Source organism: Meleagris gallopavo, chromosome 6, assembly GCF_905368555.1.
Source record: "Meleagris gallopavo chromosome 6, MGAL_WU_HG_1.1, whole genome shotgun sequence".
Taxonomy (NCBI): domain Eukaryota; kingdom Metazoa; phylum Chordata; class Aves; order Galliformes; family Phasianidae; genus Meleagris; species Meleagris gallopavo.
In genome coordinates, this window is record NC_139409.1 from 13,798,915 (window position 1) to 13,822,253 (window position 23,339).

Here is a 23,339-nt window from a genome sequence, read left to right on the forward strand (position 1 = left end):
AGCAAACACAGTTCGCTGTCTTGATCTTCCTCCTTCTTCTCTCAGCACATCCCAAGCCCTGTTTAATATATGCTTAAACTTCACTTAATTTAATGTGGCCAACAGGTGCTTACAATTAGGCATGTGCCTTGCAACATGACTGAATCAAGGCTCAAAGCATCAGCATGTGAACACGACTGTTGTTTGTAAGGAGTATCAGCCACAAGGCCCTGTAATCACTGCAGACCACTCTGTGTAGAAGATGAGGCACTCTGAAATGCTTCTGTTCAAAGCCTGTTCACACAGATTCATTCAGGTCCGAGCCCAAAACTTTTTCTTAATCAAAGTAACAACCCTGTCTTATGGAGCACAAATTCTGCAGTTGCTATTGCTGTGGAATTCTCACAGACTGCACATCAGTTCATAGATTGTGGGTAGACCATCAGGGCAGCTTCCTCGGGAGGGAAAAATGAAGGATGCTGAATGGTCATTTACAAACTTTCTCTACATTACATATTTAACATAGGGATTTAAGCATCAGTAGGTTAAGTGGAAATGACACCAACATTTTCTTTTGCTGAGGCATTAACAAAGCCAAGGATACAATGCTAATCTAGAGTTGTTTCTCTTTTTCCTTAAATAATATTTTTATTGAGCAAGAAGTGATGTCAGAATGGCCTTTTGATCTAAAAACAGCAGTGTCTCTAGGGGAATCTTTCCTGTTTTTCGTATGTTGCTGCCTAAGAAAAGTGCCAGCCTACAGTAGAAATGAACTTCTTAATATACAAGAAGCAAAGCAAAACAGGATGAGGCCAAAATGGGAACGGTATATCACAGGAACTCAGAAAGGCAGGAAGTAACAAAAGAAGTAGACATTCTTGATTAGAAATATAATTGTACCAGCTTGTGCAAGAGGATAATGACTTTAAAATGTCAGCCTTTGTGCCTGTTCATAATGATAAAGCTATTAAACCGTATGTACTGTTCTTAATTCCATTTCTCATGGCAAGTCATTTAGGATCTGCATCTATTCTGTCCACTAAAATGTAAAGTATTTCTTCAGTAGTATATTCAAACAGTAGATTAAAAGCAGTGCTAACTGCAGTGCCAGCCAGGGCTCCTGCACAGTGGTTTAGAACATTTGAGAGATTCCGTAATAAGCCCTTATTTTCAAGGATTTAAATATCAGCTATAAAAATTCACTCCCAAGATGAAAGTCAGCCAAAGAGTGAATATTTAAACTGTGAGAAGAAAAAGACATCATTTTTGTGTTTTAGGAGATCTATGTGTAAAAATGAAGGAGGTCTTAAAATACTTTCTGCAGATCTGTAACTGAAAAGTATAACTTTCAAAAATTAATCAGAAATTAACTCTTACTGTACTCAGTGGCATCTTTATTTCTGGCAATAAGTTATAACAGAGTTAGTCAGTAACTGTGTTCTGCTTTATAATTGCTGCACAGTTGAGCTTGGTCCAGCTCTGTGTTGCTACTGGAAAAAAACAATTTACTTCAGCAGTAATTAGATCAAACACTAACTTCCTCATCAGGAAGTTCAATTCTGGAAGGAAAACTAAGAGCTCAACTTTGCAATCACAATGCCTAAGCAAAATACTCACTTTTAATATCAGTAAAGTTGCCTTCAAAGATAGGAAGGCAAACAATGTGATGGTGTCCCTAGGGGTGCTTTTGCCTTCCCAGCATTTTGGTCAGTGCCACTGCTTCCCATCCCTGCCGTGGGCTGTGGTGCTTCCAGGCTGAAGCTGGTAATAGCATGTTTTGTAATTGCAGGCGCATGCCAACAGAAAATCTATAGAGTAAAGTGTAATTGCCAGATGGCTCAATGTTTCGGGAGTTGGGGAAAGATGTTAGCAAAGAATTCTGCAGCAGCTTCCTCAAGTCCTACCCAGCAGGTGATATTTATGGCCTGTTTACAAGATTTTCACATATGGCATGATAAAGAAGTTTGCAGCTTTTATACTCTGCCATCCAATTTATTTATTTTTCAAAAATCCCATTCCAAAGGTCAGCTATGTTTTGTCTGTCTCAGCAATTCCAGGTCAAAGGGAAAGTTCTGGACGTAATCTCAGCATGCTGTAATTAAACAAATGTGCTTTAAAACATGGTAGAGATGTTTTTGCGTCTTGTTGAGCTTAGACCTCGTGTGTGTCTTGGCTCCAGGTATCATTTAAATGAGAGCACTGTTTAGTGCCTCTTTCACATTCAAATGATATATTTGTGTTCTTTTGTGCAGAAATGTCTGTATATTTTCAACACTTTTCAATTCATGTGAAAGCAGACAAGAACAAACCAAGGAGACAAAGATTATGTCAAAAAGAGTGAATAATACTTAAGTGTACCTGATGCATCTATTCTTTTCTAAATCTTCAGCAGAAAGCCACTTTTCCTTTTTCAGCCTACTGATAGCACTGAGAAGCTCACTGCCGACCCTTCCAGCCTGATGCAGTGCTCTTAGTGCTGTGTTTCCATCCCTAAGCCTCCTCTGGTACATCTGATTCAGGCATGGAGGTGAAACCCAGACTAGGTGGCCTCCCTCCTCACCTGACAGCAAGATAGGATGGCTTCTCTTTTTTTGACCATCTTCTACCCTCGCACCTGAAGAGATCCTCACTAAGTGATGACCTATAGGTGAAATTCAAATCATGAAAAGGTCATTGCTCTGGCCTACCTAGTTCATCTTGAGGGTGCAAAATGTGCTTGCACACAGGGAAACACAGATCAGCTTTTCAACTCATATCCCAAACGTATTTGTAGCTGTTAGTACCTCGAAGTTATATTTGCTATAAGACCAGTGAAAAATTTCAAGAACTGATGGAACAGCTGAGTCTCCTGATTCACAAAAGCAATGTGATTACAGTGCAACTATTATATATACAAAGTCTGACTTGTGATATATGTGTATAATCAATTGCAAATTATGTGCCTTTCAAACATCTGCTATGGTTTATTGTGAGTCTATTAGAGGATATCTAATATGCAATAGAAATGATGTGTAAGAAATCCATCACTTCTGCCCTGGCAGGAGGGCCATGCAATTCAGATGGAAACTGTCTGTCTGTTATATAGAACCTCTGCAGTGGTGGATCTGAAGCTTTCTACTGAACCATCATGAAAAAATACTTTTCATGTCTGCTATAAAACAGCTCCTTGCTCACCAAGAAGACAAAGCAGCCATACAGTATGCAAAGATGGGCACAGCTTTAACAGGCATTACTTCAAAGACATGAGGCAATGCTGTAAGACTTGAAAATGCTGTTTTCAAGTCAAAATCACATAATCATTTTTTTCATTAGCTGCTAATATCCCAAGGACTGTTCCTTTTAGGAATACTGCCTGGGAATGTAAATTCCCTTTGCGTTTAGGAGCCTGATGTGCAAACCTTGGAAGCAGTGTGTGTGGTTGCACATACAGTACATAGGGGGCTTTGCAATTTCTGGTTTTAGGCAAGTTTTGTCAACCACAATTTACAAATTCCGCATTCTTCACTGAAGAGAGAACACTTGAAACTGTGTCTCAGCTGCAAGACATATAGGCAGCCATTAAATAAGCCTCTGCTATGTGTTTAGAGGTGCACTAAGGAGGATGTGTCCCGAGCAAGGAATCAGCAGGTTAAATTGGGTCCACTTAAATCAAGAGAACTGAGTCAGTTTTCAACTCTGGCAGAGCTGGAGCAGCCAGACAGGACACCGTGCACACTCCTCCATTACCAGCATCTGTGGAGTTTCATAAAATGGACTAGAGAGAGCCAAGTGCAGATTTTGTGGCTCCCTGTTTGGCAATGCCTGGCCTGGTGCTGCATGGAGGGCTCCCCTTTTGCTCTCAGCCATGTGTCAGGCTGACCTAGGTGTGTTTTTCCCTCTCTTTTCTCAGCCTGGAAGAAGTTTCATTGTCTCTGTGAGAATTTAACAGAGTCTGTGGGACTGGGGCCATGGCTTCCCGTTCCACCTAATTAGCCCTGGGAATTCATCTCCACCACACAGAACTAAGGCCAAGAATATAGGTAGCTTTAAGAAAGAAAATGAAGGATTTGCAAGGAAGATGTAGAATATCCACAATTACATTTCACATGATACAAAATAATTATGGGATATAAGCCATAATGGTTCATGGCACAATCCAAGTTCTAACAGATGGGGATACAAGAAATTTCCCCATGGGAAAGTGATTTTATAATTGCAGAGGTGGGTGTATTCCTTTTACTTCTGTATTTATTTTAGCTGTGTATTTATATTTGTATAAACATTAAGGAAAAACATCAATTTGTAACCTCTGGGTATTTTCACCATTTCTTTAAAATCAGAAGTAATTGCTGCATACTTCTTAGAGAATAAAAGGGAAAAAAATTAAAACCTTCATTTTTCCCCACCCACACATTTCTCTTCGCTCAGAGATCCCAGCCCTCAGATTGCCCCTCCCTCTGCAAAAGCCTGGGAAAAGATTCACAAGCACATGTGAAAAATGATAGTTTCACATGGCTGCAGTAGGTTCACATCCTTATTATGTAAATGAGTGGTTTTGGTGTGAGCGCCTCTTTTGTGGTTTTTGTGCAGATGGTTAAATACTTAAACACAGTGGGCCAAAGTGTTCCTACTGGAATTTCACTGGCTCTGGATAAACTACATGAGGATTTAAAACAGGCCTCGGACCCAAACTCTAGTTTTGCTCATAATGAAATGACCAAATGGGTAATGGGATTGCAGCACAGTAGCAGGAAAAAATTTCCCTCTGTGTGTTCAGTAATTAATGAAGTACCTGGTGAATGGGATAGATGTGAGGAACTTCTCCTTGCTGCTGTGATCTGCACTTCCTCCAGACAGGTAAGTGCCAAGCTGTGTGTGCTGGAGACTGAGTAATTAGCTCAAGCAAGTCGTAAAATCTTTAGGAAGCAAGTGGTGTCTGTTTTCTTTTGCACAGGATGCCAAGAGATGTATTTAAAGTGTGAGAGTCAAAGGTCAGCTTGACATCATATACTCTAAGAACTCTCTTGGATTCCTGTTTCATGTTAGGAATATCTTCTGAGAGCTGGGAAGCTATTGCTCTTGATAAGGAGCAAGATTTATCCACAGCAAGCAAATTTTAGGTTCAATATTATGAAAAATGTTGTAACTGTGGGATCACTTAAGCAAAGTAGCTGGCTGTCAAGGGAGAGAGTCAAGGCTGGAAGTGACACTTTTACATCAGAGGGGGCTTGCAGAGTAATGAATAAGCATTGCTTGTGTAATGGGGAGGGCTGTGGGCTCTGCTAGTGGTCCCTGCCCGATCAAAGGAGTCCGGCAGTAGGCAGGAGGCTGAGTGCTCCTGCACAGGGAAAGTGCAGCCCTGAAAGGAGTGTTCCAGCCTCTTCTCAGTGTCTGTTACATATCGGAAATGTAAATTGAATGCAAATACTTTGAGCTGCTCACTACAAAACAATTTACGTTCTCCCGCACCAAATCAGACTCAGTGGAAATTTAAGGGGCAATAGTAATGCTTTGTATAATTCTTTCAGAATTAATTGAGATATAACAGTGGAAAAGTCTGCTCCAATCTCTATGATTTCTTACATCTGTTTCATATTTATGTTCCCAAATTTCTTGCTTCGGTTACAATATTTCAAAATTTTTCACCAGTCTCTTCCAGTATCAAAGCTAATGAATGTGTTAACATTGCATTCAGTGACAAAACACATAAGCCAGATGTGAGGCTGAAGTTCTAAATATTCTGCTAGGGTTTTTATCTTTAGACTGTTCAGGCTTATCCACTTGTACTGAACTAGTGATAATAGTGTATCTTTCTTTCTGTCTTTGCTCTGGAAAGATAAAATTTGTCATTTCCTAGCATTATATCCAAGTGCAGCAAATTGCAAAACAAATGCAATACCTCTGTATTATTTTGAGGGGACGGTGTGTGTTAAATTCAATGTCAAAATCAAATTGCAGGAGGTTAAAGCTCAGTTCCTAATTTGTGCCAAAAAAGTTGGCAAATCATCTTAAAAAGGGCCAAAGAATTATTGCCTTGGTAAAAACAGCAAATTTGAGCTTGTCAGTTTAATAGATGGGCCTGTGTCAGAAATGCTGATGGCTTTCAGAAGGTTTAGGAGGGGCTGTTCTCCACCATTGCCAATGGAGCGATGCTTCATAAAAGCAAGCATTCATTGTGCCTGCTAACAGTGGTTTAAGCTAAGTGAAGGGTGTCACAGGCAATACAAAATATAATCCATAGCTTTCCATACACTGCGCCCTATAGAGCCACAACCAGGGAACCAGAGGAAAGAGATCAAAAGGCTCTAAAAATGTCAGGCAACAGGATCTTATTTAAATTATTAGGTGAGTTGCCCTGTTGCTTTTAACAATAGCAAAAACATATCACGTTGCCTGTTTTCCTCTCTCTCTTTTATGCTGCTTTTGACAGACTGGTGTAAATTGCGTATAGAAATTGTGTTTCTGTTTTCCAGCATCACTTTGGACAATGTTTGAAAACACATTTTCATAGAACAGTATAATATTCAAAGGTATTTGAATCACGTACAAGCTGGAGGATTTGGAACAGGTTCTTAACCAGTATTGACTGAAATAAAACTAATTTGGAAAATTAAAAAACAGGAAAGAAAGCCAGAACAACAAAACCCAGAAACCTGCCTTCGGTGACACTTAGTGAATATAGGCACTTAGGGAATGAAAGAAGGCTTATCTATAACTCTGTTAAGTGATTCAACTTTAGGAATAGCTTGTTTCTAATTCACATGCATATGTTATAAGGCTTTTTGAGTTTGCAACAATTGAAATCATTAAAACCACATATGAAGACATATTTTCATTGTTGTTGTTTACGTTGGCTTAAATGTAAAAAGTTAGATACAGTCGTAGCTTAACGTTGGACTGCAGAGTACTAAAGCTTTTCTCCTGAGCTCTGTGTTCAAGCTCTGTGCTGCCAAATCCTTGTTCACTGAAGTGAATGTCAGGAAAGCCAAGGTGCTGTGCTATCCATAGTGTTTCATGAGTATGTCAATTCTTGATACTATTGCTTCTATTTTGGATTTCATGAAGTAAAGCATATGGCCTACGCAAGAGATTGGCTAAATATTCAACTTCTCTGATTTACTGAGTACTTTATGTTCCTAAATCACATGAGTAGCGAATAGTACTGATTTAATAAAGGACCAGTCATCTGAGACTGATGTGCTTAAAATGAAAGAAATAGAAATAAAAAGTCATCACTCTACACATAATTAATGATCGTTCTTAAAGAGTTTCCTCTCTACCCCCTAGTTCTGGGTTTGCATGTCTCTGTGTCTATGCATATGAGAAGCGGGCTGAAATGAGGGCAAAGAAGACCTCTGCACCATTCTTTGTTATTTATATTAGTGCCCTTGGGATTCTTACGCAGAATAACAGATTTAGGAAATCAGTACAGGCTATTTTTAGGATTCAGTTCATATGAAATCATTTTCATTTACCTTGTAGCAGTTCTCTGGGTTTCTTCTCACAAGCTGTGTTGGCTTAAGGTACAGGCAGGGGACTGTGAAACTGAAGCGAGTTGGACTCACATCCTGGGGGATTAATAGCACCAGGAGACAAAACGTGTGCTAGAGACAAGCAAGCTTAAGCTCTGGGTGTAAAGGGCAGCAGTCAGACTGGATGACAGACATCTCAGCATGACATGTGGTAGAGAAGCGCGCTGCTAATGGTGCCTGCTTTCTCTCGTGTTGCCCCAGGTAGCTAAGAGAGTTCCTGTATGGCAAACAGAGGGAGAGCCATTTGTAACGCGACAGACTCACACTAGGGCTGGCAGGGAGTGCTGTTAACCTCAGAAGCCTTGATGTGACTGAAGAGCCTCGGGATCTGTATGGGAGGCAAGTCTGAAAATTAACAGCCTCATTAATCAAATCACAATGTTTTGACAACTTCGTGGTGTGTATGTAATCTATCCTGTATACAATTTGGCGAAGGCTTTCAAGCAACAAGATGGTTTTTGCAATAATTTTATGTGGTAAAGCTCCACCCACAGTACAATTACTGATTATCAAAGGGTGAAAAGGCTTAATCAGCTGAGCTCTGAAAAGAAAGTACTGCCAGGATAGTGAAGGAATCACACATCTCTTTGTTTCCCATTTGTTTTTCTGAGTGAAGCACAGTTACCTTCATCTCTTGGTTAGAAAGTCTGTGGAAAGGCATCCTACCTGAACGCAGGCACAGGACTTACCCTTCTTCAGAGATGAAATCCTTTAAATCCATTCTCTGATTTGTTTAGTCAAGAGAGAAATGTGCAGGAAACCAGAGCTTATCCTCAGAGATCCAGTTCTGCATAGCAGCAGGACGCTCAGCACAGCATGATTTTGGGGTGATTCTGGTTGCCTTACACATCAGACAGTCATTTTCTGCTTAAAAAGCAGATTCTCCCCCAAATCCTTTGTTCTCCAGGCATCTTGTAAGTATCCTTTCTAAGGAGCTTAGAGACAAATGGCTGCCTCCTTCCACACCTAGGGATTTATGCAGAACACTCGTACATGCTTTTGGGTATTAATTGTGTAAATGTCTGCACATCTAGACAAGACTATATCCACGAGTATTTCTGGGCTATAATGAAATGTTATTGCTTCTTATAATGTTTTTATAAGAATGAGGCATGATGAACTGGCAAGAGTCACACGGCGCCATATTTCATCACCAACACTATGAAACAGAGGCTCACAAAAACTACATAGTATTACAAGTCCCTTTGTCCTTCCTGTTTGTCTGTTTGCAAAAGTAATCTTTTAAATCGTAGCTGAAAAGGATTAGGAGCAAGAATGCTGTGCTGTCAACTGCATTTGGCTGTTTACGAAAGACACATTAAATCACAGAGTTAATGACAGAGTCACAGTTGTAGCCATCTAATTTCATCTCATACTTTCAAATGCTTTCAGGGAAATATCATTGTCTGATTTTCCAGACTGGGAAACTGAGGCAAGGTAAAGTTACCTGAATGTGCTAATAGTGGTGCCACAAGAGCAGAGCCTGTGCCTTTGTCCTTTCCCATCCATTGATCTGCCTGCTCCATCCCTTCTCCCCAACCCCCATATATATGAAGGCCAGATTGGCAGCTGCTTTTGGCACCAAAGTGTAAGGGTTAGTGGTATGGTGGTGATGGGTTGACAGTTGGGCGAGCTGATCTTAATGGTCTTTTCCAATCTTAATGATTCTATGATTCTGTGACTCCCAGTTTCCAACCTGCCTTATGTTGGACATTTGTATCCACACTGCAATTGAAGACGTGATTGCAGCATCCATAATGGTGCCAAAACTCAATCCTGTTAGTGGCAATGCTGCAGTGCCATAGGTTTTATGGTTCCTGATGGGAACATGCAGCACTGAACAGAATCTATAGCACTATTAGTACCTCAGCCAGTTAAATAAAAATAGCTCAGACATGTGTCCCTGTGCTGTAATCACATCTCCAAGTGCTAGAAAAGCAAATTTTGGTAGAGGTTATCACTGCTCTGAGCAGCAGCATTAATGAGAAATACTGTGATTTTCCCAGAGCATAATTCTGTATAGAAGCCTTACTCAGATTTTTTCCAGCTGATATATCCTTTTGTTACTGGCATGACGCTCATCCCTGATCCTTATTCCTGTGGGATAAAGGAGACAATCCTTCATCAGTTCCTCTCTTATCCCTTTCCTAGCTCTGATTTTGGTGAACTGCCACGTGGAGTGTTCATGGGGGTAAGGGCCACAGATGTGAAATACTTCTCAAAGTTGCCTGGCTGGTATGGCTCCTAAACCAGACATAATGGCAATTGTGCAAGAGGGAGGGTGCTTCGTGGTATCGCTTTTAGGAGAAATGGGTCGTAAATGAGAAAAAGCTGAAATATGGGATGTTATATGCCAAATACATGAAAATTCCACTCGTTGGGGCTATTTCAGGAATCTGTTCATATTAACATGTGTTGTTACTATGAGTCAGGCAGAATTTTGCCTCAGTAGTGTTCTCTTGACATCCCTTTGTTCTGGGAGAGCAAGAAGGACTGGCTTTACCATGAACATAAGACCCAGCTCAGCTTAAAGCTAACGAAGAATGCGAACGTTTAATTTGTTAAAAGGTTTTTCTGCCTGTTTCAGAGAAGAGGGGGGATTATTACCATTCCCCCCTAATGAAAAGCAGGATCCTGTATCTTGGAAATGTTTACAATGTAACAAAATGCAGTTATTTTGGGTTGTAAAATTTTAAAGGGGAGTGTAGATGGACAGCTTGGCTCGGAGCGGGTGGAGGCTTTGCTGATGCTGAGCTCCTCCAGGTCCAGCCAGGCGTCCCCTCCAGCCAGCATGGGGGGCTCAGGGAGAGGAAAGGGATGTGGCATTATCTCATTTCCTTCCCAGACTTCCTACTACTGTTTTGGGCAATTTATACCTTAAAGAATGCATAAGGCAAACAAATCTTTTTCTCCCCAGTGTGTGAAAACATGTATTTTGCATTATTAAGCTGCAGAGGAAGGCATGGCTTATCTGGCTCAGATTCTCTGCACGTACAGGAGAATCTGGCCAAAATACATTTCACGGCTTGTCTGTCTGGGTTAGTGTGCTGCTTGCTGTGAGTGAAGGAAAGGAAAGAATCAATGCTTAATACCACAGAGCCTTTCAGAGATTGCTCTTGTATGCTTATCACTGCTAAATAGACAAACAAAGCTAAATGTGTTAATAGATACCTGACTGGAAGTGTAAATTAAACAAAAGCTATCAAATCAGGATTTTATCCATTTAATTGTGGAGTAGGTGTTTTCATCAGCCGTGTAATAGTTTATTGCCTTTCAAGGCTTATTTATTGTAATTGATTAATGAAGACTTAGAGCACCATTCTCTTATGACTAACAAAAGGTATGAAGCTGCAACACCTTCTACGTTTCTAATTCACTGGGTAACTGCAAGCCTCTCTTGATATTTGAGATAATGCATTATTACAGCTCCATGTCACACTGCCTGTTTCCCTGAGTAGAAAGCAAGGACAGAAGTCTGACCTATGAGATGAAGAAGGCAAATCTACATCCTTATCTCATGCTTGCTTAGACCCACTAACAGCCATCTCCAAAAGACTGTGTTCTTTTCTGGATCACAGCTATAGAAACAGCCAGAACAAAAAATGAGAGAGAGTGGTTCTATGGAAACATTACTGTAGATCTCAAAAGAAGCAATTCCTATGCGATTATATTAGTCCTGACTTAGTTTTTGAGTATAGAGTGTATGTGTGTATAAAGACTGTGTATAGGCTCAAATGCTCAGCAAGCTTGAAAGAACGTATCTCAAAAAATTGCTCTGATGAGAGAAGAAAAGGAAGTGGAAAGGCAAACTCCATCCCATCTAATGAAAAGTGCCCTGACATATGCGTGGCTCCCACAAGGAACTGAGCAGATGCGTTTATGCATTGTGGTCCCAATTATTGAAACCCACGAGCTGTGTATGTGCTTGGGTTATATGTGTGTTCATTACCCTGCTTGCTTTCTCAGATAAGTATGTAGTGCCAGAAAAAAGCTATGCAAGTTTTCTTTCAAAAACTACTGTCAGGCCTAGTTTTAAAACAGCTTATGATGATGCATCCCTAAAGCAACTCCTCTAGACTCTAAATTTGCACCGGGAATGATGCTGATCTGCTGTGCACATCTTCCTTTCTGAAAGTCATTATCACATACCTCTCTGAGAAAGACATTTTTATGAGAGGTGGATCGCTGGGGTGGGTTTCTTTTGCACGGCCAATGTGCTCCACGTGCCAGCCATAACAATGCGGTTTCACTGGACGCTGGGTCATATGGCTGACCTCAGCTAACAAGATGTTCTTGTTTGTAGGCTACTGGGAATGTTTATTGGCCACTGTTTTCCTCCTTTCTGAACACGTAGTTATTTCCCAACACCCAAATAAATCATAAGGTCACAGAACTCATAGAAACTCTGACATTCTCTGTGATACAGGACACAAAGGAACTAACTTCAAGCTTAGCAGCTTTAAACATCTAATATATATTTTATCATAATATAAATGTATTCACTGAAGTTATTTATACTTTTTAGTTTGATTATATACACAATAAAATGGTAAAAAAATCGCTCAGTGGGACAAAAAATTATATAGTGATCTTTCAAATTGGTGCAGTTTAACTATGGGCTCTATTACAAAAAAAATGTACTATAACTGTTCTAAACTGAGCTTAAGAGTAATGTTAATTATCTATGTACTTTCTAAGAAAATGGTAGTAAGGTTGCTGTTGAATTTCTTAATGCAGACTTCAATGTAGAAATTTAAGAGGAGACCCATGCTAACATGCTACAAAACCCAGCTATACCAACAGGGAAATACACTCATTTATCAATAGCAGTTTTATTTGTAATGTGAGTTGAAGCTGGACAACAAAGTAGTGGAAAATAATTGGTAGACATTACTATAGTCATTTTGCAGAAGTTTCCACTTGCTTCCCTGTCCTCATTTGGTTCAGTTGTTTTAAAATGTGTATCTTCTAGGCTGAAAGGTTCCCAGGCTGCTCCTCTGCTTGAGAATGAATTTGAAAAGAGAGATCTAGGATATGATTCAGGTCTTTTTTAGTACAAGGAATATAAAAACACAGAAGATAGGCACACACATGCAAGCATTCCCACTGAAAAACAGAAAAAGAGCAAAAACTGTGTTCCTTTTTTCAGACAGATCTTCAGCCACGCTTACAAAGATCAGAAAGCTGAGATTTGAAAGCAGCCTCCATGAGTAAATGTTCTTTGCACTGCTCTTGTGAAATGTTGAAATGTCATTTAGACTTCCCAAAGCCACGGCTGCTTTAAAGTTGCCATCTACACTAATTACTTATGCTGCTTAAGGGTTGTTTATTAAAGTGGCAGTGTACACAACCAGATGATTTTGTGCTGAGATAACAGCCAGCCAGGAAGCATGCAAACACTGTAAGTGGGCTGATCTCTGAACTGGAAAGCCTTCTTATTCAGCTTCACGTGCCTCCTGTGATAGCATATCTAGATGCTACGGCCAAACACTTTGTCTTTCCAAGTTTATGTTACAGGAAAGACATAAGGAGAGGTGTTTTTTTTCTGTATTACAAGAGGCTGTTAAAGGTCTTCTCAGCATTATAGCAGTATTTAACTAGTAAATATCTACATTCACACACCCTAGGACTTCATTTTCAATTCAGAAAATCTTTGAAAGTTGTGAGCTACTTTCACAGAATCATCATAGAATCGTAGAATGGGCTGGGTGGAAAAGGACCATAATGATCATGTAGTTTCAACCCCCCTGCTATGTTCAAGGTTGACACCCACCAGACCAGGCTGCCCAGAGGCACATCCAGCCTGGCCTTGAATGCCTCCAGCGATGGGGCAACCACAACCTCCTTGGGCAACCTGTTCCAGTGCGTCACCACCCTCAGTGTGAAAAACTTACTCCTAATATCTAATCTAAATCTCTTGTGTGTCAGTTTAAAACCATTCCCCCTTGTCCTATCACTATCCACCCTCATAAACAGCCGTTTTACTTTACTGAATTGTAATGTTTTGGTTTTTTTACAGTAGCTTAACAGAGTCCATGTTCACCTCCAAACCACCACCGCCCATACCTCACCCACTACAAAAAAAGGGGGGAAATTTTAATACATGTACACGATCAAACACTGGCAGGTCAAAACTCCAGCAGTTAAGTTGTATGTCCTCTAATAATTCCTCTTTTCCATAAATATGCCTTACTCTGTAGTTGTGGGACTATATATAGGTTTTAGTTGTAGCTCCTCCAAAAATCAATGCATTCATTTACATGTGTCACGCTTCCAGGCAAGAAAGACACAGAGAAATCATTTATATCAATACCAGCTATGTGTAGACACTAGCCCAGCAGTGGATTTTTCACTTGGCCAATCGTTGGCCCAAAGGGAATGTGGCATAGAAAATATAACAAAGGGAAAAATGCTGAGAAATGCTGAGTTCCAAGTGCCTAACGCTGCATCCTTAATGCTCTTAATATAGTTCCTAACTGAAAATAAATGAATAAATATCTATCATTTTGCTGCGTTTACAGAGCTTCAGGACATGGTTGCCATGGAGGAAAATTGCCTAACTTGTGTCCTAATGCTGATACATATGTCTGCAATTTCCTTTCTCTTTTAGCCTCTTTTAGTTTCATTAATTACGGCTGTTGCTCAGAGAGGTTTCAGACTGCCCACAAGGGACAAATATTTGAGAATTTCAAAAGCCTGAAACTTATTTTATGTTCTGAACTTTCACAGTTTCTGTGAGAAGCTAACATGTACCTAATACTTTTAGAAGTCAAGTTCCATAGGTTATGATTAATATACCACATAGATCCCGAAGGGATTATTACAAATTAATCAGTGGTTCAGAACTCCCAAATGAAATACTATAAGGTTGCCATCCCTTTAAAGTGTTCTTTTCCTACTTTCATGGAAAGAAAAAGAAATCACAGAAGAGTCTGATCTTGGTTTGAGTCAGACCTTTTCTGTTCTTCAGGTAATCAAGGAACCAAACCTGAGGCTTCCATTACGTAGCAGTTAAGTAGGCTTTTTGGTGAACTCAGCAGTACGTGCTAACAACACTCATCCAACCACAAGCCACTAAACCAGTTAGGCACATGAAAACAATGCTTAATGGATATAGAAATGTACAGATAGTGCTTGGCTCCCTGCATGTGTGTGTGTATGTATATACATGAGTCGCTGTATGTACATAATTTAGTCTACAAAAAACATACAAATGCGTTTAATTTTTAACCACATGAGACTATGCAGCCCCTTCTTCCAGTTCTGTTGCTTAAGAAAACTTCCAAGTTTTGAGTCTCTTTTAGGAAGCCTTATTCAAAAAACCACAGAAGCCGTTAGAAATCTTTCCATTATTTCAGGAGGAGCTAGACTGAGTTCTTACATTTGAAACACAGTATCTGACTATTTAGGCTTTGTTCCTTGCTGTTTGCAAAATTTCTGGAAAGTTGTTGGCACTCTGTCTCTCTCTTCTGTCTCCACATATGTAAAATGAGAATGACAACTTTACCTCAGAGGAATGCTGCAAAGCTTTACGTATAAACAGATTGGCATACTTGGGTGAAGTTCCTCAACTAACAAGAAGTGTTCTGATGGATGGGTGTCCCTTGGGAGGTCATAAAAACAAAAACAAAACTGTGTAATTGAGTTTGGGAAATCATTTTTTTTGGCTTTCATGAGCCTACTTTTATGCAAGATGACTGATTGGGCCTCCTTTTTTCTCTCCTTATCATCTATAATATCTTTACAAATCTAATTATGTGGCTTTATACAAAACTAAGCCAAGACATATCTGAAATGTCCATATGAAAGAGTATAAAACTTGAGCACAGCCAGCGATAAGAAAATTCCTTTAAAAAAAAAAAAAAGATTTTTTTTTTTCCAGTTTCTTAAACCCTTAAATAGATAAAGTAGCTATGAAAGAACCAGTAAAGCTTAGGCTGCATTTTATTTTGTGAAGAAGACTGGAAAGTTGGCAAGAGGTAAGATTTTGCAGTGAAATAAGGAGGTGAACAAGTTGTAAATGATTCTAATATCTTCCAGATGGCATATTTTACTTGGGAACTGAATTTGGAGTAATTAGACGCATGTGAATTTCCTATAAATACTAACCTTCACCAGTTTGACATTAGAAAGCTCCATCGTCTCTGATGCCTTTCAACTGCTAAGTGTTTCTTTTTCCGCTACTTAAGTGAAAGTCGTGGGTTTGTAAATTTGTCTCATTTGACAGACAGAAATCTTTTTCCATGAAAAGATAGCATTTTTCTATGCCAGAAAGTTATGGACTGAAGAGGTTTAAAATTGAATGTTTCTTCCCAGAAGAGGTCTTCATTTTTATATACTGAGATTATTATATTATAATTTATTACAGTGTGTGGCAAGCAATGAAATTGGTGGAGTAAGCTTTAACTTCAAGATCAACTATTTTCATTGGTAAAATGCTTTTTGCAGATAGATATGCTGAAGACCTTAGCAGATGAATTCTGTTCTTACTTCCCCTAGGACTCTGCAACACTAAAGTGATCAGAGCTGGTCTGCAGCCTCCCATTCTGCATGATGTTGTTACATTCACTCCTGCAGTGAATACTGATGTTCACACTTATGTTGAAGAATTTTCCAAATTTATTTGATGTAAATAGAATAGAAGTAAATAAATAAAAGGAAAAATATTCTGTCACCACTTGTGCTCTCAGCCATGTATCAGTGTAAACTGGCCTAAATCTACTGACATAAAGGGGCTAATCTCATTTGCAGCAGCTGAAGATCTATCTGCTGTTCTCAGTGGAGCAGTATAGATAAAGTGCAGATGTAATCTTGCTTATTTAGTTCGTATCTTCAATTCCTCCAGTCCTGGTTATTCAAAATGCACGAGCCAAACAGCCAGAAGCATGTGATAAGATGAAGGATAATCAGATTTTAAAATAGTAATGATTATTTTTATTACTTCTGGGTTTTCAATTTTTATTGGTTAGGGTATGTTGTATATCAGATTGCTCTGCTCTGCAGAGAATTAAAAGCCTGATTTTAACATGGAAGGTGAAATTTTAAAGTACTCGATGATGCCAGAAAACAGCATAATAACAAAACTGTTGCTAACAGTCTCAATCAAACTGTTGTAGTGGGCAACTGTAGATCTTCATCCATGTCTTTGTCACATCTATTTTCTTTTTCACTACAGCACTGTCATGCACTAAAATAGACCCTCACTGGTTCATTCTTAATGGAGACCCACTGTCACTTAATGGCATTAGTAAATTATTGAACAGTGGCCAAATCCCAATGGCCTTATTCCCAGAAACCTCTTAGGTTGACAGGATCTTTGTATGAGTAACTTCAGTGAATTTTGGCCCTGGGTGAAGGACATAAAAACACTAACTCACAAAAGACCAACTAGAACAAAAGCCTCCTAAACTGATGGGCATTTCAGTAACTTACAAATCTCCAACCGATTGCAAATTGCTTATTTAAATACCCAGGCCTTTCAGAGAGCAGTAGGATTCGGACAGTATACCACCTCCCTCACTGTGCTTCATCCACACCGTGCATCCTGCACAACCAAAACCAGCTTAAAAGGCTCCTGACAGACGTGCTCACTGCCATCTCAACCTCACTACCACAGGGCTATGCAGAAGTTCTGATGCAGAGCAGCCTGACAGACACTGTGGTTCTGGGCAGAAATACAGTCTCTTCGGGGCTGTGCCTAATTTTTTATTTGTAACAACGTGTGCTTCTTTTTTGTGTCGCTAATAAAGCAGGATTAAGTTTGGTATCCCTGGAGTGCCTGCTGTTCTTGAGCTCTTAGCTCTGGGATACAGATTGCCTTGTGTTGCAAACACCACAGTAAATCCCACACTGCTAACCTTCAGTCACTAATGGGACACCAATCCACAGTGCAGAATAACTCAAAGTAGTGGTTTAGTTTTCCTTTTGCAATGCCTTTTGCTTGGCTAGAGTAGAGACTTGCGAGGAAGAAAAAAAATTGTTATAAAGACAAAAGAGAGTAAAAATTCTCGTAAGCAAAGGTAGTCTAGCTAGGGTGAATAATTCCTATCAGGGAGAGATTTAGCAGCTTGGGGAAATGGGGACCAGAGAAAGAAAAGAAATAGAGAGCTGGAAGATCTTTTCGTTCTAACAGGTGAATAACCAAAATACTCATAACCAGCCTATAGATGCATATCATAGTTCACTGCAGGAAAAATAGGGTGTATTCTGATGTAAATTAGAGTTGTATATGCTTCACTGATTGTAGTAACATGACAGATATTTAGATTTCAGCTGAGTTCTGCGTGTGTCTTCAGAAGGAATTATTTCTAGGCAAAATGCATGAAGTTTTGCTGCTCTAATAATGTGCAGGATCTTAGCACAGTGTGTCAGGGTGGCTGGCTACAACACTGCAAGGCTTCGCAGCACCCCACCTTCCCTTCTGCAGCATAGAAAGTGGTTGTGCATCTCAGGTCACCAGCATGTTCACAGCTGAAAACAGATGAGAGATCTGTTATCACCAACCAGAAAATAGAAATGAAAAATCCACCAAAATCTGTATTCTGCAGCTGTTTATGTTTTTTCACTGCCCAGTGCTCATTTTTACAGTCATGGCTTGGCCTTTTCCTCAAACCTATAACTTCCACTTGCTGGGGAAAAAAAAAAAAAGAAAAAAAAGAAAAGCACTTAAAGCAATTCCTTCAAGAACTTGCAGAGGAATTCTAGATTTCTTCATCATCCCAGATATCCTGTTATGGTACCATAAAGCTGGAACCATTCAACCATTCAGTGTGCACATGCCCAGGCACTGGTTGGAAGGAGCAGGGCAGCACTAGAGTCCTGCAATCCAGCAGGCTCCCATCAGGAGAACACCTCACGCACCACCAGCTTTGTTACAGGGCAGAGTGAACACAAATGGGATATCCGGAGGGAACCAGCAAGAAGGGAATGCTTTTTACCTCTTGGCATAGCAGCTCCATGAGCATACCTGCTGAACCCACCAGCACAAGCGTACCTTTCTTGGTTTCATGCATGAACTCATACAATGGTCTTTCACCTGAAACTTGGAGCAACTGTTAGCTCTGTGTTTTTATTTACGTCTCCATGCCATAAACCCTAGAGGACTATAACATTGCGAGGAATATTTGCCACACCATTGGCAGCAGTAACTGAGCGAAGAATTGCCAAGTGGGAAATCCAAATTTGCAAACTCAGTTCTCTGGGCTTCATGCCAAGGCTGTCTGGGCACTGCAGAGGTGACACATTCAGTCTCCTCGCAGGGATGCCAGCGTGCCAACTGCATCCCTGGCACAGCATCTTCTCCTGACAAACTTATGGAACTGCTACCAAGTCCAGAGGAAGATGCAAGCTGCTTCCTGAACTTCCTTTCAAGTTGTGACTGTACTTTCTCCCATTTACGAGAACAGCAATATGCTGCGGTCTCCAGTAGGATTTTGAAAAGTGCAGAAGTGACAGCAGGACTTTGGTTTCCAAGTATAAACTAGTAAAACCCAGAGTAAGTTAATTTCCCTATGAAAAAAATCCATAAATACTCAGTTACTGCAGCCCAGCTTTCAGATGTTGCTGCCAGTGTGGGAGAATCCAAACCCGTCTGTTTATTGCCAAATGAAGGGCAGGATCCCCAGAACATGAAGACTGTGAGGCTGTTTTCAAATCTTAATTCATACCTATTGTCTCACAGCTCAACTTCTTTCCTTTCCGTCATTTTTCAGAGGAACAGAAAAAATCTGAGAAATCTTCCAGTCTTCAGCAGGGCAGTAAGACCTACAACTTGCAAAATCCATTAAAAGACAGCCTTTTAGTAGATGAACTGTGTAACTTAGCACAGTAGCCAGACAGAGCACTGTAAATTACAGCCCTATTGCTATAAGGGACAATAGGAAGGTGCAGGCTGTTTGTACAGAGGAGGAGATATGAGAGAGTGAGAGAATGAAATCTTAATGTTTTTTGCAGACTATTACTTCCTATAATAGCAAAAGTGGTACTTATTTGTCAGTGATTTTTTTAGTTGTATGTGACTTGTTAAGACTGTAGAAGACTTTTAATCTTTATGTGTAGAAAAAAATAAATGCCAAATTCAAACTTTTTTTCATTATAATATCAGTAAAAAAGCATGTAAAATATGATTAACATTTTTAGTTAAACTTGTTCATAACGTTTAATAATTCAGAGCAGCGCTCTTCTGAATTTGAAGAATCATCTACTTTTGAGACTTGAGTAAAGAGTGGTATCAGGGAAACTGGTGAAGTAATGCTGTCAGAGAGAGAAAAGCAAAGACTTGCTTGGAATTGGGAAGAGTTTAACATACCTGAACCCTACAAGTGTCAGATGATGCAAAGTACAAATAGCTTTAAGCATCTGCTCTCCAAACAAAAGAAAATACTGTGCATCAGTGTTGGAAGTGCTGTGGCTTTGGGAGACTACACTTTCTCTTTAATGAGCAGTTGAGGATATGGAGAAAGGTTGTCCCATTAAAAATTCCCTACAGTTGTTATTCCATAAATCTGAAAACGAGCAGCCCTGAGTAATTCCAAGGGATGGAGGCGTTCCAAGGGACTTCGTGTTTATATTCCTAAGCATATTTGTAACATAACCAAAAATGAAAAAAAGAAAATGGGGGGGAGATAAATCTTTCTGAAGCCCTTTAATAGCTCCTCTCCCAACTTTCAGATCCTCAAATGTATACATTATAATGAAATTACAGCAAGTCCAATTTAGGAAAAAAAAAAAAAAAGGCAGCTTACTTAAAGTATCCATAACATTATTTCAGAAGTGAACATTTCCCGTTTGTATTTCCACCAATTTGAGCTGGGGCAGTGAAACTAGCTAGCTGAGCAATAGCTACTAGAAAAATCAAATCCACAGAATGAAATGCAGTTAACACAATATTTCACATATGTTAATGCTTACGGTTCCATCAGTGTCAGCTTTATTTTCTACTTGATATACACCAAAGCTGGCACACGGTTTTAACTGATGAGGTAATGTCATTTTTAATTTAAGGAGCCTTAAGCCGTCCACTTTAACTAGTGATATCATCTCTGCAGTTGTCTTATGGGACTTCATGTAAACATAAGTAATGTGCCCTGGATGCTTTGGAACAGGGTTGTTAAAAATGACATTGGTCATCATGAAGACATTTTTTTTCCTTTGATCTCTTTAAAAATGTCAGACACACTTTACTGTCCTGTCAGTTTTAGCTCTTCCTTGTATATTAATATGCTCAGAACATTTCAGTGAACCCAGCAGCGGAATAAAGGTCTAAACAAATTAATGGCTACATTTCAATGTCAGTTGTAGTAGGATAATGAAAAGTAAATGGGATTGTCTGGCTAACAGCAACCTGTGAAGTGAAACGGCAGCATGGCTGAGACACAAAGAGGCACAGGCAGGGCAAAGGCTTTTGCTGCAACCCAACAGAGAGCAGAGCAGAACCTGGTCTCCAAATGCCACCGCATTTTAGAGAAAATTAAACCAGTTCTTCAGATTGTGTTTGCACGTCCTTCCTGCCCAGGGCTGAGTGAAATCATCTGCTAATAAAACTTAAAACCCGACCTGTCTCTGCACCTGCAGCTCGTGCCTCTCTGACTAGGATGCTCATTTGTATGCTGTGGGCTGGCTCAGTGCACCAAGCGCTGGCCCTGCACAGCCCCCTGCAATCAAAGTGTGAGACCCAGCCCTGCAGGCTGGCATTGCTGGTGACACAGCTCAGGGTCCCTGCTATGACTGCTGCTCCCAGGCACACGTTTGCTTTTGTATTGCATATTTGTACTTTCTTTTATGAAGTCCTTGGGAATCTATCAAGTAAGCAGGGGAGGGTTTAGCCCAGCCTGTTTGGCAATCACTGTACAGGCAAGAATACTGTAGCGTGCACTCCTTGGCTCGAACACCTATGCAAAGCTGTTTTGTAATGAGGGATGGTTCATTTGAGAAAACTCGTTGTGATAGATGTGTAGATTTTGAGATTTGCTGAAAATTGTTTGTCCAGCTATCGGGGAAAAGAGCAGATTTTTCTATCTGCGGCGTGATGGAGTTTTGAAGAAAATCTAATGCTTTGGGATTTATTTATTATTCTGTGGACATATGTTTGGAGGACAGCATATGGAAATGAAAGTATTGTTCATGAAGAGCTCCAGCTAAAAAGACGTTTCTGAATTCATAACAGAAATTCACAGTTTGAAAAGAATGCTATGCATTATGTATTGATAACAACACCACATAGACAAAGGAACACAATTTAATAATGCAGAATTGTGCTCATGAGATTTCCTTTTTTTTTTTTATGTTAATTGGTTACTTTAGCTGACATTGTCTGCAAGCATAATGGACACCATTCTTCCTAATAGTTCCATGTTGCCAGATGATGTCTACAGACATAATGTAGTCCATTTTAATTATTTCATTTTGCTTACATCTTTCAGCATAATGCATTTTCCAAGCAAGCTAGCATTTTTCTTGATTATCTATGTTGTGTTATGGTTTCTAAATTAATTAGGTCTCCTTCTTTCCTGGAAGTTAAAAGTTTCTTCCTTCCATTTGTCTACCAGGTATGATTATGTTGAAGTGATTGATGGAGATAATGCTGAAGGACGCTTATGGGGAAAGTACTGTGGAAAAATTGCTCCCCCTCCTTTAGTGTCTTCGGGACCATATCTTTTTATTAAATTTGTTTCCGACTATGAAACGCATGGAGCAGGATTCTCTATCCGTTATGAAGTTTTCAAAAGAGGTGAGAAGCAATTCATTGTTATACAGCTCCTAACCTGTGACTTCTACTTTCATCAAAAAGTTCACCGTATTTTTTAGGGGTGGGGAGAATACAGGAAAATGTTTAAAAGAGAAGATTGTGTTACCTTTGGCATTACAATGTGGGACATGTATGCAATGGGTGGAAAGTGTTATGGAAGCAATGGGTCTGCTGTATGTGAGAAGTGGCTCCTCTGGGTGTAATCTGATAGTCTTCATCAGCTGTTTGTTTGGACCTTCTTAAAACCATTAGCTTTCTTCTTTTGTGTGATAATAATTACTGTATGATTTACAGTGTTTCAGCCCTAACAGCACTGTAACCTTCTGACTCCCTGACTTACTCTGGTTAGTGCTCACTCTGCATTCCCAAGAGACAGCTGTAGGCTCAGAAAGGACTGAACTGCACATGGGCAGCAGATGATGTTGCTGTTCCTTTCACAAATCATGTTTGGGAGCTTAAGGAGTGGGGAAGGTCACACAGTTCAGAAATGTGTCCTACTGGATGATTGTGAAGGGAGCACAGATAGCTGTACAGGATGCAAAGAAAGCTTAGAGAACCAGTCTAGGGTTAACCAAACCAGTAAAGAGTCTCTTTTTGATAACTCTCTGAGCCAACAGCTAGAAGGACAGTGAGATCATGTTTGGCATACACCTTCCCTATAGCTGGATGGAGATAAATAATTCAATTACTCCATTTTTGGAGAATACAAGACCAAAACTAGATAGTGTACAAAAAGACAAAAAGCTTAGAACAAAGTGATAACAAATATTGGCTTTGGTATCAGTTTTTAGAGTCATATTTACAAAAGCAGCTTGAAGGTCCAGACTTCCAGCACAGACCCCTCCCACTTACTGCTACATTTTCAGAACCAATTTAAGTCCCTTTTATGTACCTAACACAGAGCCAGATTTTCAGTTGCATTCAGTGCACACACTTGGTGGCAGCCGTACTGCTAATGAGGAGAATCACAGTTGTGAGGTCTCTGTAGCACGCTAGTGCTGCTCTGCACAGTGCTAATTGGGGCCACAGACCTCTTGGTCACCATCTTCTCTGCCTGTAAGTCCACTCCTTGCTCTCAGAAATTCTTCTGGTGACCTTCAGGG

General features: G+C 39.9%; 1 protein-coding gene across 4 annotated transcripts in view; it reads left to right on the plus strand.

The window, feature by feature from the left end:
- Positions 1-23,339, plus strand: part of NRP1 (neuropilin 1) — a 108,485-nt gene that overhangs the window by 23,137 nt on the left and 62,009 nt on the right. For all 4 annotated transcript variants that reach the window (XM_085227088.1, XM_085227090.1, XM_085227089.1 and 1 more), the window contains exon 4: positions 22,037-22,218. In XM_085227088.1, the coding sequence (XP_085083214.1) occupies positions 22,037-22,218 (182 nt within the window). The remainder of the gene's footprint in view (positions 1-22,036; positions 22,219-23,339) is intronic.